At 38.4% G+C, this 14,893-nt stretch overlaps 3 protein-coding genes across 3 annotated transcripts in view; 2 read left to right on the top strand and 1 right to left on the bottom strand.

The window, feature by feature from the left end:
* Positions 1-14,893, bottom strand: part of LOC129256768 (NCK-interacting protein with SH3 domain-like) — a 77,594-nt gene that overhangs the window by 42,596 nt on the left and 20,105 nt on the right. The gene's annotated exons all lie outside the window — the stretch shown is intronic.
* LOC129255381 (uncharacterized protein K02A2.6-like) lies at positions 10,766-12,991 on the top strand. The gene has a single exon (XM_064096064.1). The coding sequence runs from the start codon at positions 10,766-10,768 to the stop codon at positions 12,989-12,991; it is 2,226 nt and encodes a 741-aa protein (XP_063952134.1).
* Positions 13,811-14,158, top strand: LOC129255380 (uncharacterized protein K02A2.6-like). The gene has a single exon (XM_054893737.1). The coding sequence runs from the start codon at positions 13,811-13,813 to the stop codon at positions 14,156-14,158; it is 348 nt and encodes a 115-aa protein (XP_054749712.1).

The raw sequence follows: 14,893 nt of genomic DNA on the forward strand, positions 1-14,893 counted from the left end.
ATGACATACCAAAAGTCCAGAAAAACCCAAGTGGTGGAAAGGCATCTAATTTGTGATCAAAAATGATTATTCATAGTAGTACAAACACTGGTCTGATCATAACACTAAAATCATGATTAAAGCATTAAACTTTCACCAGTGTTTAGTCTATCATAGGTTTCATTTTAAAATTCGGATGTAAGTCATATTTGACGTCTGCTGAACTCTAGAGGCAACGACCTAAAGGATCGTTGACATCGAAATATCATAAAAATTGATGTTTTGCATCATAAGTTCAGTATAAACATTGTTTAGTTTCTGGGAATAGTTAATTTTAACTTGTAAGGTCCCTTGATATTCATGAGAAAATAGGTGAGTACTAAAAGTTGTGACATTTAACCCTGATGGCTTCAAAGGTCACTGGATTTAAAATATGAAATTACGCAACATTTTGTAAGTGCATGTCAGACCAGAAATAGTTCCAAAACGTGATTTTGTGTACAAAGTCAATGCAAATTGGGTTTTCTCATCTTATTCATAAAGATATGATTATTTTTGCTTTAAACAGCTGAAATCAATTGATTTTAGCATAATTATGCTTCAAAAAGGTTGTGCAATAAATCTGGTGAAAAAAACAAAGAAAAACAAAAGGTTGAAAAACAAAGAAATACATAAGAAATTCATAAAACAATAAAATACATAAGAAATTGATTTCCAAACCAAAGTTTTTTTCAATTGCGATTGTTGAGAATGCTACAAAGAATATTTTTACCAAAAATTAGCATTCTAGGAGCTTTATTTAGTGAATTAGAGCAAAAAGTATGATTTATGCATAAATTAGCATAATTAATTAATATAAAATAAAATCTCATTATTTTGGAAAATTTTACCATACAGCCTTGTAGATTACATCGCACACTACCAGCGTGCAAATTTTTGCGGCGCTCGCGCGATCGGCGGCCGAGATCTCAGGGGGGGTTGAATCAACTAGGTTAGCAACTATGGAAAGCCAGCAACGTCAACATGTAAAATGCATGTTTGTTCAAAAAAAATTCTAGATATGAATGCATATCCATAAATTAATTGATTTCTTGGCACTTTGGAGTGTTCTCCTTTGTTGACAAAGGACATTTTGCAAATTTCCTGTAGAAAAAAATTATGACACTAATGGATTTCCATAGAAATATGATTGATTGGATCAATCGTAACTCTTTGTAAGACGGGCCCCAGGTCTAATCACATATCTGACATTGATTTGTAGGGCCTACAGATGATGGACACAAAAGATTAACTTTTAAACTTTATTGCTGAGTATTACAGGTTTTGACCTTTGATATCTGAGGGCCTTGGGAGGTCGACCTCAAAATATGAGAATATTGGTACTTTTAGCATCATTGGTTCATAAAAACAAGGCTATCGTATACAAATGATACAGTTTTTTAACAGATCATTTGGGTAAAGATCTCAGCATATGACTGCTGAGAAAAAGTGAAAGGTCAATTACCTCAAAATATCAATTTATCATATTAACCAGTGATGCCGAGTACCAATATTTTTACATTTTAAGGACAATTATCTTTAGAGGTCCTCAAATTTCAAAACTTAATACCTGTAGCAATTATCTCTTGAATTTTCAGCGCACATAGGAGTTGATATGACAAATATTTAACACGAACATGCTCATTCAAGAATAATCGATGCAAAACATCAATATTCTGATATTATTAAGTCGTTGACCTTAGGGTCATTGACCCGTAGAGGTTAGCAAAGATCAAATTTGACTTATATCCTAATTCTAAAATGAGGTATATGATGGGATATAAACACGGAGCTACTCATTGGTGTAATGATAAGACCAGTGTTTATACTATCCTCGGAAAGGGATAATCATGTTAAATTCGAACGATGACAGCCATTTTGGATTTATGCAAATTGGACATCTTTCCACCTCTTGGACTTTACTAGACTTTATTGTATAGCATCTTGGAGACTTCATGGAAATACAATGTGTTGAAATAAATTGTATTGCAATTTTTTTTTCATGAAAGCCGTGTATATCATTAACCAGTCAGTGCCAATATTCTAAAACTTATATCTCATTGACCTTTGTCATCTCTCCAGACAATGTCAAAGGTCAAAACTTGCAATTCACAAATTCTCTCTAGAATATCAGGATCGATACCTTGAAAGTCAATAAAACATACTTGTTTTGCATTTTAACAATTTTTTATGAAATAATGATGCAAAACATCAATTGTCTGATATTTCAAAGTCATTGACCTATGATCAGACCAGTGTTTGTACTACTATTAGTAATCATGAAAAATTCTAACGATGGCCTCCATTTTGGATTTATGTAAATTAGCTGTATTTCCACTACATGGATTTTTCTGGACTTTTAGTATGTCATTTTGTAGACTTCATGGAAATGCATTGTGCTGAAATAAATTGTATTGCAATTTTTACACGAGAGGCATGTTTATCATAAATTACTGAAGCTAAGTATCAATATTCTAATATGTTAAGCTTATTTATCTTTGCCAGGGTCAAAGGTCAAAATTTATAATAGACAAAATTCTTTCTAGAATTACAGGATACCGTGAGGGTCATTCCATGCCAATTCACCCAATGAATGTGCAATTTTGCACCCAACCCTCTAAGAATTTGTTGTAATTTGGTATGTTATATAAATTCCCCATGGCCCAAGCACAAAACAACAAAAAATAGTCCAATCGGTCCGTCGGTTCGCGTGCTAGAGCCCGCCCTTTTCTCCTTGTTTTGGACAGTTCCACGGTTACGGAGTGACATTCAGAAGCAAGTTTTAGCATTCAAACAAAGATATCACCCATATTTAAATAGAACTATTTGCAAAGAAATGGTACCTGACAGTAGTTGCCGAAACCCACTTTTCAAAATAATAACATTTGTTATTTTGATCCATTGAATTAATGAGATATGAATATTCATAATCATGGTTACGGAGTGACGTAAATTAGGACATGCATATTTGAGGAGAAAACGTATTGCTCAAACTCTGTGAACTTTAAATGGCTATCACAGTGTTGAGTTATTGATTGGATTCTATGTTGTTCTAGCTTTACTATGCTGCATTACATTAAAAAAATTGTGAATTTTACAACTTAAAACATAAACCAATACCCAGTTACGGAGTGACATCTGAAATATTCACATACAGGCAATGTAAAATGAACTTATATTTCAAAATTTCCTTTTGATATGATGTAAAATGATGACCTTCAGATTATCCAAAAGAAAATTTTACAAAACTAGCAATATTTTTCTGTTAAATTGAAATTAAGTAAAAAGCAATATATGTAGTCCCATGTATATAATTTTTTGTATGGCTTGGATTCTCCTATAAGGAGATGCGTAAGACAAAAATTGTGGCTAATTATGTTCCCCTTTTGTATTTATGAAATCCCATATAAGTTTTAATAGAAAAATTTGATCCAGATTTGAAATAGAGCCAATATAAATTTTTGGAAAATGTCCACTTTTGCTTGGAATTGCCCTTTTGACAAAAATGGGCGTGACCTTCAACTTTCAATGGCCATTGCGTCATAACGTGTTGACCAATTTTAACGAAACTGGTACCATTCATAAGGAAATTAAGAGAGGAATCCAAAACACGCATCAAATAATGTATTGGAGCGATTTATAAGGTCATGACCTTTGACCTTTATTTTGATCTTAAGTTTGACCCCCGGACAAATAATTCTTAAACTTGATTTTCGTGTATGTTAATTATTAGTATGATATTGACAAAATATGTTATAACCAATGATGATATTTTATTTCTTCACCTTTTAAAACTCTTCCATATATACCAAATATCTGATCTGAAATTTCACTCTAGTCCCACATACAGATATTCATGTTACTAAAGTGTTTACCAGTCTTATGATACATGATTTCTTCCAATCTTAAGTTATAGTATGCAAACAGATGAAAAGAAATTAAGCTCATCAGTTAACAAATGAAACATTAAACATTTATGCTCATGAATAGGTATCAGTTTAGGCATTTTATTGTTGGGCAATATATAATAATTCATTATTAGAAAACTGCTGGGAACTGCAATATTTGCTTTCTAGTAAGCTGTACTCCCCCAAAGTAAATACATCCTTCAGATCCTTGCAGCATCATACATTCTTGATGATGATGATGTTAAGAGATGGATGATCGATTGGAGAAATAATATTGTTTCTAACTATCCAGCAGGTACATTTATCCATCCTTACACTGCACCCCTATGGAAAAACACAGTGTCTGACTTTTTTTCCATTTTTTTTTCCAGAAAAGTAGTCAGTAAGCCACTTTTTTTAACATGACACATCTAGTTTTCCTAATTCCTTTCTGAAAAGCAACTTTTGAGTAATCGGCAAAATGCAGTATCTACATTTTGCACAAGATAAGATATTAAGCATTAACTTTTTTTATAAGTCGCTCCATACTATTTTATTTCTCAAGTATTCCTTTATCATCAAATTGTAGAATGCCTATTACAGGCCAACCCCCCCCCCCCATACACATGTGTTATGTTTTGAGATACTGGAGTAAATGTAGATTTTAAGCAAATACTCAGTTTCCCATGGAAAAATGCAGTAGCCACAGATGAAGAACATGTTAATTAAACTAATTTTTATCAGGGCACCCTCTGTGTATCTAAGGTATTATTTTCCCCTTGAAATACACAATGACACATTATTTCATGGTAATGAAGCAAGTGATAATAAAACTGAATGGAATTCTGGTCCATTAGATACAAATAAATTAGCCCAGGCATTTAATAACTTCTTCCTTTCTTCTGGATTCTGGTCCATTAGATACAAATAAATTAGCCCAGGCATTTAATAACTTCTTCCTTTCTTCTGGATCTGGTCCGAAACCCGACAATCCGACCTCATGTAGGAATGTTAGACTTGAAACAAATGATACTGAGTTTCACTTTGAGGAAATCACTGAAGCATTTGTGCTTGCTGAATTGAACAAAATACAAGCCTCAAAGTCCTCTGGACCTGACGGATTACCCCCTAAACTATTAAAAACAGCAGCACCTATTATTTCAACTCATCTAACTCACTTATTCAATTTATCCCTTCAAACCGGACAAATACCAGATGAATGGAAGAAGGCAAATGTCACTCCTATTCATAAAGGGGGTGACACCAATAGTACAAATAACTTTAGACCCATTTCGGTCATCCCTATAGTAATGAAGATATTTGAACGATCAATAAATAGTCAATTGACAGACTACCTTAATGCCCATTCTATGTTTGCACCTCAACAATCAGGATTTCGGGAAGATCATAGTACGGATACTGTTATGGCTTACCTAAGTGATTTTGTATACAAACAAATGGATCAGGGTCTGCTGACAGGGATGGTTTTTTATTTTAGACTTTCGCAAGGCCTTCGATTCCGTAGACCATGAACTTCTGATGCAAAAATTATCTAAATATGGAATACGAGGCACTGAGCTTACCTGGTTTACTAACTACCTAGCAAATCGCAAACAGAGAACAATTGTAAGGGATGCCGAGTCCACATGGGGTACTATAGTAACTGGGGTACCGCAGGGATCAATACTCGGACCCTCCTATTCTCGATTATGGTGGACGACCTTCCTAAAGTTACCTCAAAAAGTAGTGTGATGATGTACGCTGACGATACTATTATCTTTTACAGTGCAAAGAAAATTGAAGATCTCGAAACTGTACTTAATGAAGATTTGAAACACATCAGTAACTGGGTTAATAATAATGGACTAAGATTAAACCCCACTAAGACACAATTTATGATTTTTGGAACACCCCAGAAATTAGCAAGTACGAACAAACCCCTTTCATTACATTTGGACAATCATGTAGTACTGCAAGTAGACAGCTACAAATACTGAGGTGTAATATTAGATCCTGCCCTAAATTGGAAGGATCACTTACAACATGTTTAAATTAGTAAAAAAATTGGACCTAGATTAGCTCTATTGAGAAGATTGAAACAATTTTTACCACTAGATAGTATCAAGATGCTAGCAAATGCTCTGGTATTGCCATTGTTCGACTACTCCAGCACTGCTTGGTCAAATTGTGCAATTGCGACCAAAGAGTCACTTGTGAAACAACATAAAAGAATGGCACGAATTGTCCTTGGAGTTGGTACACATACTTCCACAGATTAAATTTTGAGTCAGTTGAACTGGACATCAATTGAAAATCGGTGGAAAATGTAAAGATGTAAGCTAGTATATAAAGCTATAAATGGTCAGGCACCAAAATACCTGACCAATTTATTTGACAAAGTGAATTCTATTCATAGTTACAGAACCAGAGCTGCAATAACTGATGGACTTTTGATACCAAAAGCAAGGACAAATTCTGGCAAACAAGCTTTGTCCCATGTTGGTGCAGTGGAGTGGAATCGTTTACCGCATGATGTAAGGCAGGCACCTTCTAAACACACATTTACTGCAAGATTCTGGAAAGTGACCCAAAACTAGGTAACACCCCTCATGAAATTCCTTTAGTAAATGACTAACTCACCTAATACAGTAAAATATATCTTACATATATATATTTCTAACCAATTTTAGTATACCAATAAACAATTTCACGTGCCTGACACCATGTGGTTGCTGATTCCACTCCACTGAACTATATGTAGATGACAATAAGTTTTATGTGCATGTTCTGTAATTGTTTTCTAATGTATTTTTTGTTATTGTATTCCAGGGCCTCTAAGTATAACAGTGTTTGAACCACTGACAGAGTCACCCTGGTAAAATAAGACGTAATAAATAAATAAATAAATAAATAAATAAATCTGCATGTACTGTGTTTTTTCATGGAGAAACCGAGCATTCTCTTTGACTTTCCAAGAGAAGGCCTATCTAGGGTACATTTCTTCAATATCTATTAAAAAACCCAGCACCAACAGCACCGAAAACCCATCCAAAAACCAAGCCTATCGCCACCATAGTACTTCCCTACATTGGCAAGACTTCACACCGACTACAACATATCCTTCACTCTGCCAACATCCTCGTCAGACACCAATCCTCTTGCAAGCTACACTCCATCCTTCACTCTCACAAGGACAAGCATCCACCCAACAAGCAACCAGGCGTCTACAAGATCCCCTGCGACTGCGGCAAAGTCTACATCGGAGAAACCGGCCGAGACTTCGACACCAGACTTAAGGAACACAAGACCCATACGCAGCGACTGGGACCGATCGGCCATCGTCAAACACGCACAACAAGAAAATCACCGCATAGACTGGGACAAGAGCCACTTAATCACCAACATCCGTCACTGGAATACCAGAAGGGTTAGGGAAGCCATTGACAGGGCGCGACAAACCCGCTTGCCCGGGCAAGTGAAATTGACGTGCGGGCAAGCATTTTTCAAAGTCAATTGCTCGATCGGGCAAGTGCTTGTTTTGAAAATGAAAAAGATAAATTGACAGTAAAGTTTAATAATTTTTTGATAAATTGCAATTATCGGCCAATTATCTCTCATACAATGTCATACCAGTCAAAAAACAGTGGAAACATGTCAAATCAGCGCCAATTTACCGACATTTTATCCCGGGGGGGCCACTTCCATTCACGAGTGGATACCATGCGCGACCATGGTGTCTCGAAAAGCACCCTAAACACGTAATTTCCATATTCTGAAAATGCACCCCTTAACAAGTATTGGCGTGTGAAACCCTACCCTTAACAAGTATTGGAAACAAAACGATACTCTTGGCAAATGTTCCCTGAAATGAACCCCTAAACAAGTACAGGAATGTTTGATTGTTACAGGTCCTTCGGTCGTCGGCTTTACCTTATTGGTTTAGTACGACCCCACCTTCTACACCTCACGCAAATCGGACTCTAAACACGAAGTGTTGGGGCAAAAAGGACATCCTTTATAAAACATTTTAATTTTGTTTTATCATCCCCGCGAATTCTACCCTAAACACGTAATTTTCATAGCGAAATAGATACCCTTTTTTCATTATTTTTGTGTTTTTGACACCCTTATCACGTTACGTACGTAACGTGCCCTGTCGTGAAAAAGACATCCTTTTTACGTGTTTTTTTGGTCGCGCATGGTATCCACTCGTCAATGTAAGTGGCCCCCCCGGGCATTTTATCGCCAGCGGTCCCGTTCGATGGGGGCTGCCATCTTACTTTCTAAACTACACTGTGCGCATGCACTACTAATCGATGAAGGAGCTAGCTGGGGAAACCCCTCTCTCGCCCTCTGAGCGCATGCTCTAATACATCGGCGCTACAGTACATGTACGGAAGTACACGAGCGATCGCGAGCCAGTCGACTCTCGAGCTAGATCGCGCTGAATGCATGCAAGCTTCGGACTGACTCGGCCAGGACCAGGGTGACCAGACATCCCGTATTTTATTAATTTCTAAAACAATTTAGTTTTTTTTTAATTCTAAAAATATATTTAAAAAAACACCAAATATCATTAGGATTTTTGTTATATGATTGGATTGTTTTTATTTGCTTTAAGTTTGAACTTTTTCCTCTTTCTTTCTTTTCTATCCTTCTATCCTTCCTTCTTGCCCTTTTTTGTTACATATCTATTTTTATTTCCTGATCCTTTCTCTCTCTGTTCATTTTCTTTCTTTCCTTCTTTCTCTTACTTGCCTTCTTTATTACATTTCCTTTTTTAATTTCCTTCATTCCTTCTCCCTTCCCCTCGTTTTTTTTGTTCTTTCTTTCCTTCCATTATTTTATCTTTTTTTTCATTCTGGCCTCCCTTCCATTCTTTCCTCCCTCTCTTTCCTCCTTTCTTTCTTTCATTATTTATTTCATTTTGTCCTTATTCTTTTCACTTATACTTTCTTTCCCTTTCTTCCTTCATTCCTTCTCTCCTTCCTTCCTTCCTGTTTTCTTCTTTTTTTGTTTCTTTCTTTCCAAGAATGAAGGAAACATTTTTTTTCCTTCATTCTTTCTTTCTTTCCTCCTCCTTTTTTCTTACTGTCTTTTTCTTCTTTATTTTGATTTTCACACATTTATTCATCTTCCCTTCTTTTCTTTTATTTTTTCTTTCTATATTCAATTCAAAGAATGACGGAAACCTTTTTATCTAATTTTATTCTCTCTCTCACCCTTCTTTTATTAGAACTTTCTTATATTTTTTATTATTTCCTTCATTTTCCCTTTCATTTTTTCTTTTTTTCTTCTCAATTCATCTCTTTTCTTTCTCTCCTTCATTCTTTCGTTCACCCTCCCTTCCAATTCTGTATATTTTTTTCACAAGTTTAACACTGTGTAGCCTTCTTTCTTGATCTTTTTTTTGTCGATTGTCCTGTCATTTTGTGAAATCTTGTCACCCTGGCCAGGACTCGGCTTCAACCTCAAACCAAATAAACAATGAGTCGTCAGACTAAAATAAGCGACTTTTGTCGTCGTGATCGGCGACCAGAACAACTTGAACAAGAGTAAAGAAGAAGAAATGCCAAGGGCAGCGCCAGTAAATCAAGTTCAGCCAGGACAGAAAAGAATAATTAAAAGCAAAAGAATTTTTGAAAAAAAATCGGGCAAGCAGTTTTTTCTATCGGGCAAACAAAAAAAAATCATCACTTGCCCTGTCGGGCAAGTGATGATTTTTTTTTGTAGAGGCCTGCCATTGAGATACATCAACACAACACTGTACCTCAAGACCCTGGCGTCCACATCAACAGCATCTGGCACCCAATCCTACGTCACCACCCAGCTTCCAACCAATCCACAAGCAACCCGCCGTCCACCATCACTCTGCCAAGCCCACCCACCAAGCACAACAGTCCAATTGTACCACCAACTCAACCAGCGACTTCGCCGACGCACACACCACGGCCACCTACACCTCGCTATAACCTCCGCCGACGACTCAACACCACATCCGTACACCAGGCCACCCACTCACTCCCGCCAAAGCCTACCCGACGAATCCGCCAACCAACACGCACAGAGCGCCACCACTGATGTATCTACTACGCCGCCGACACACACAAACACCACCGCAACTCACCTCACCGTCTACACACCACGTCCGCATACCAACGCCAACTCGTTTCCCGCCAAAAACCGCCGACCCACGCACAGAGCGCCACCTACGACACCAGCCCGCCGTGACCGCCGGCCCAGCGCTTCCCCCCACGTCCACACGCACTCCACAAGTACCGCCGCACGCCAAGCGAACACTCACTCCTGAAGACGGACAGTCAACCTGCCCGCCGACTCAAGCCAGCAACTCCTCATCCATCCTTCTACACCAGCTGTTTCTTCAACTCATCAATCTCTTCTGGTTTACAGTCCTTTTCAGGACTACTTTCAAGAAAAGAATACTCTACTCTCAAATCTCCACTTTCTCGCCTATCCAATTCCTTTTCTTCTTCTTTCCACTGTTTCTATAACACTCCACATGATGTACCGTAAACCACATCAGCGAAAAGAATACTAAGAAATAAAATAGTTTTGAGCAGCTTTGGAAAAACACAAAATGCGTAATATCTCAACTTGGGCAAAATGTAAATACTGTAATTTTTATAATGGGGATGTTAGATATGATATCAGTTGGCTTTCCATACTCTCACAATGATATGTGTATTGCGTATACATGTGACAGTCACTCTGCGAATAAACATGAAGACATGAACATGTATGAGAATCGGCTCTGACTATTTTGTGAACAACGAACCCAAAGATATCCAACAATTGGCGACGAGATGTGTGTTTTGTAGACGCAGGATAGCAGAGCAACGATGCAGGCAACTGCAGAGTCGGTTTCAGGGCAGGTTTTGCCTAACAATTGCATCAGGTATGATGAATCGGAGGACTTAGATTGTTATCTAGAACGTTTCGAATTGTATCTGATAGCGAGTGGCTTGACAGTACCTGACACACAGTCAGTGAATGGGAGCGCGACCACAGTGGATCGCGGGGGTGACAAGAGAGTAGTGGCGCTGCTATTGAACGCTATCGAGGCTCGCTACTACGGGATTGTTCGTGATTTGGTATCACCGGCAAAACCAAGTGACAAGTCATATGTGCAGTTGAAGCAAATACTGCGAAAGCATTTCAAACGTACACCAGTCACCGTAGCTGAAAAGCGCAAGTTTATTAGACGTGATCAGGCACCGGGTGAGAGCACGAGTGATTACGTTGTACAGTTGAAACATCTCAGCCTACATTGTGAGTATGCTGATAAACTTGATGAGCAGCTACGAGACCGCTTTATCAGTGGTTTGAATGATGAGTCTACTTCACTGAAACTTATGGAAAAGGCTACTGAGACCCCTAACATGACGTTTCAGCAGGCTGTGGACTTCACCCTATCGAAACAAACAGCTGCGGGGGAGGTCTGGGCGATGCGTTCAGAGGGCTCTTCAGGTTGCACCAAGTCCAGTGTTCATGCAGTTCGCGGTAAACAGCAGTCTGGTCAGAAAGGTAGCAGGCGAAAGCAAGAATGTTATCGTTGTGGTCGACACCATACACCAGAGGAGTGTTGGTTCAAGTCCGAAACGTGCAGATACTGTAAAAAGAAAGGACACATCGAAAGGAAGTGTCGAGCCAAGGGCAAGAATGAAATGAAACAAACAGAACACTCAGACTGTAAATCTAAGATGAGTCACAAGAGTAAAGTTCAAACGAAGAAAAATAATTGTAGTGATGTACATAAGATGCATGAAAACAGGAAACCTATGTCTAACAGTAATGCTAGGAAGGAAGCTAGAGTTTTACATGATTCCAGTAGTAGTAGTGAGGAATGCAGTGTGGAATATGATCACACATTGTTCAAGTTAGACGTTATTAGTAAGTCAAAGGTTAGGCCAAGTACAGGTTCAGAGAGTGATCCAATTATAGTTCCTGTTGTCATTGAAGGTAAAGTCACACATATGGAACTTGATACAGGGTCAAGTGTGAGCATGATACCATTGTCATACTATGAGAAACATCTATCACATGTGAAGATGCATGAGTCAGAAAAGTCTTTGGTGAGTTTTATCACAAACCAAACAGTCAAACCAGTTGGGAAAGTTCATGTAGAGGTCACACATGGAAAGTACCAGGGTAAACTGAGTTTGTATGTGGTAGAACATACAGAGTATTTGCTATTTGGGAGAGATTGGTTATCAATAGTACCACTGAATTGGAAGTCTCTGATATCCAGGGTAAGCGGTAATCATGATCATAGTCAGGTTCATCATGTTGGTGAGCTGGATAGAGTCCTGAATAAGCATAATAGATTGTTTGAAGATAGACTAGGTAAGCTCACAAAAGCAAGAGCGCACATTTCAGTAAAAGATGATGCTAAACCAGTAACTACAAGGCCATACAAGGTACCTTTTGCAATGAGAGATAAGGTAGAAGAAGAATTGGAAAGATTACAGAAGTGTGGGGTTTTGACTGCTATTGATCATAGTGAATGGAGTACTGGAATCGTAGCAGTTCCAAAGAAGGATGGGTCTGTCCGCATATGTGGAAATTACAAAACTACAGTGAATCCAGTTTTGGATCCAGTTCAGCCCCCCAATATCAATGTAGAGAACATATTGGCAAATCTAGGTGGAGGTGTGTTATTTTCTACCGTAGATCTAGCACATGCTTACAACCAGTTAGAGTTGGATGAAGAGTCTAAGAAGTTCCTAGTAATATCTACACATACGGGGTTATTTCAACAGAATCGCCTGGTATTTGGTATTACTAGTGCACCAGCTATTTGGCAGAGTGCTATTGAACAGGTACTACAGGGGATACCTGGGGTACAAGTATACTTAGATGACATATTGGTAACTGGGCGTACTGTTGAAGAGCATCATGCCAATTTGGATAAGGATCTCACATGCCTTGAAGAGCGTAACCTTACATTGAGGAAAATGAAATGTACGTTTGCTCAGCCATCAGTAGAGTTCTTAGGTCATGTCATAGATGCAAACGGAGTACATACTGTAGAAGAGAAAGTACAGAAAATAAGAGAATCTTCCTAGACCAGAAGATGTGTCACAGTTAAGGTCCTATTTAGGGTTACTTAATTACTACCGAAAGTATGTGCCTAATCTAGCTCATGAGATAGCACCGTTAACGGATTTGTTGAAATCTGATCGTAAGTTTGAATGGCATGAGGAAGCCGAGAAAGCTTTCATTAGGTCAAAGAGATTGATGCGAGAAGCAGGTTTTCTGGTACATTATGATCCGGAATTGCCCATTTCGATTGCGTCCGACGCAAGTCCAATAGGTATCGGCGCAGTTTTGTCTCACATATTACCAAATGGTGAGGAGAGGCCAATACAATTTGCTTCTAGATCACTTACAAAGACGGAAAGGAAATATCCGCAAATTGAGAGAGAGGCTTTGGCAATTGTATTCGCGTTACGTAAATTCTACATGTTTGTGTACGGACGTAAATTTACGCTTATCACGGATAATAACCCTTCTTCAGGCGCAGACTGGAAATTACCCTAGAACAAGGCATACTGATGTGGGGAACGCGTATCATTATTCCTGTCAAGAGTCACCGCGCAATCATGGAAGAATTACACAGTGGACATCTTGGAGTTGTTAAGATGAAATCGCTTGCACGTAGTTACGTATGGTGGCCGCAGATCGATGTACACATTGAAGAATGCACAAAACAATGCAGTACATGTCAGGTCGTACAAAACCAACCACCACAAACGTTACTATACCCATGGATTCCAGCGTCCAAGCCGATGGAAAGAATCCATATTGATTTCGCAGGACCATTTGAAGGTCGTACATACATGGTCCTAGTGGATGCGTATACAAAATGGCCCGAGGTATTTATCATGCCGAGTACTACTTCGGAGTGCACTATTGATGTACTCAGACGCGTATTTTCGAGATACGGATTACCGCAAATCATGGTAACTGATAACGGAAGTCAGTTCACCTCATCGGAATTCAAAGAGTTTGTAGACAAGAATGGTATTGTACACAAGCGAAGTGCACCATATCATCCTAGCACGAATGGTCAAGCAGAGCGCTTCGTACAGACATTGAAACAAGCACTACGCGCTGCAAGATCCGATGGAGGATCACCACAAGCCCAACTTGACAGATTTTTGCTGGCTTATCGGAATGCTAGACATGCAGTCACAGGTGAAGCACCGGCTGTTCTCTTTATGAAGAGATAACTTCGTATACGGTTGGATAATTTACGTCCAAATGTAGAGCATAGATATGCAGACCGATTGCATCAGCAAGCACAGTACAGAGATAAACATAGTTCAGTAGACAAACTACGCAAGTTTGCAGTAGGAGACTCAGTACTTGTTAGGGACTATGTAGGAAAACATAAGTGGGTACCGGTGTCATTGTAGATAGAGAGGGTCCACTAATGTATAAGGTACAAGTTCAATCAGGTATTTGGAGGAGACATGTAGATCAGTTACTTCCAAGACTAGAGAACGAGGTTGAGTTAGATCAGAATGAGTCAAGACAAGATTTTGGTTCAGACATACCAGTACAAAGTAGGTCAGTTCCTGAATCAAGTCCAAGTAGGTTAGGAGAAATAACTAGTTCTCAAGATTGTCACATTGAAACGGTCCAGGGTGATTCAGTTTCGCAAGACTTACCTGTTGTATCAGAGGATGTTGTAGTAGATAGGGAAAAACCTCAAGAACTAAGGAGATCCCAGAGGAAGAGAAAAGCTCCAGATAGGCTTAATCTCTAAGGTTATACAGAAAGAGTTTTGTTATGTTTTTGGTATGAAGTCATTTCAGGTTAAAGTTTGATGTTTTTAAGTTTCCAACAGATTGCAGAGATATTGGATACTAAGCCATATTCCATGTCAATATAAGTATGTTGTTTTTTTTTTTATAGAGAAGGATCTAGTATTGTGTTTTATACAAACTTAGTCAAAATTTGAT

The sequence above is a fragment of the Lytechinus pictus genome, chromosome 3, assembly GCF_037042905.1.
Source record: "Lytechinus pictus isolate F3 Inbred chromosome 3, Lp3.0, whole genome shotgun sequence".
In the NCBI taxonomy this organism is placed as follows: domain Eukaryota; kingdom Metazoa; phylum Echinodermata; class Echinoidea; order Temnopleuroida; family Toxopneustidae; genus Lytechinus; species Lytechinus pictus.

Coding starts and splice junctions, on each gene's coding strand:
- LOC129255381 (XM_064096064.1), top strand. CDS start 10,766: ATGCAGGCAACTGCAGAGTCGGTTTCAGGGCAGGTTTTGCCTAACAAT.
- LOC129255380 (XM_054893737.1), top strand. CDS start 13,811: ATGCCGAGTACTACTTCGGAGTGCACTATTGATGTACTCAGACGCGTA.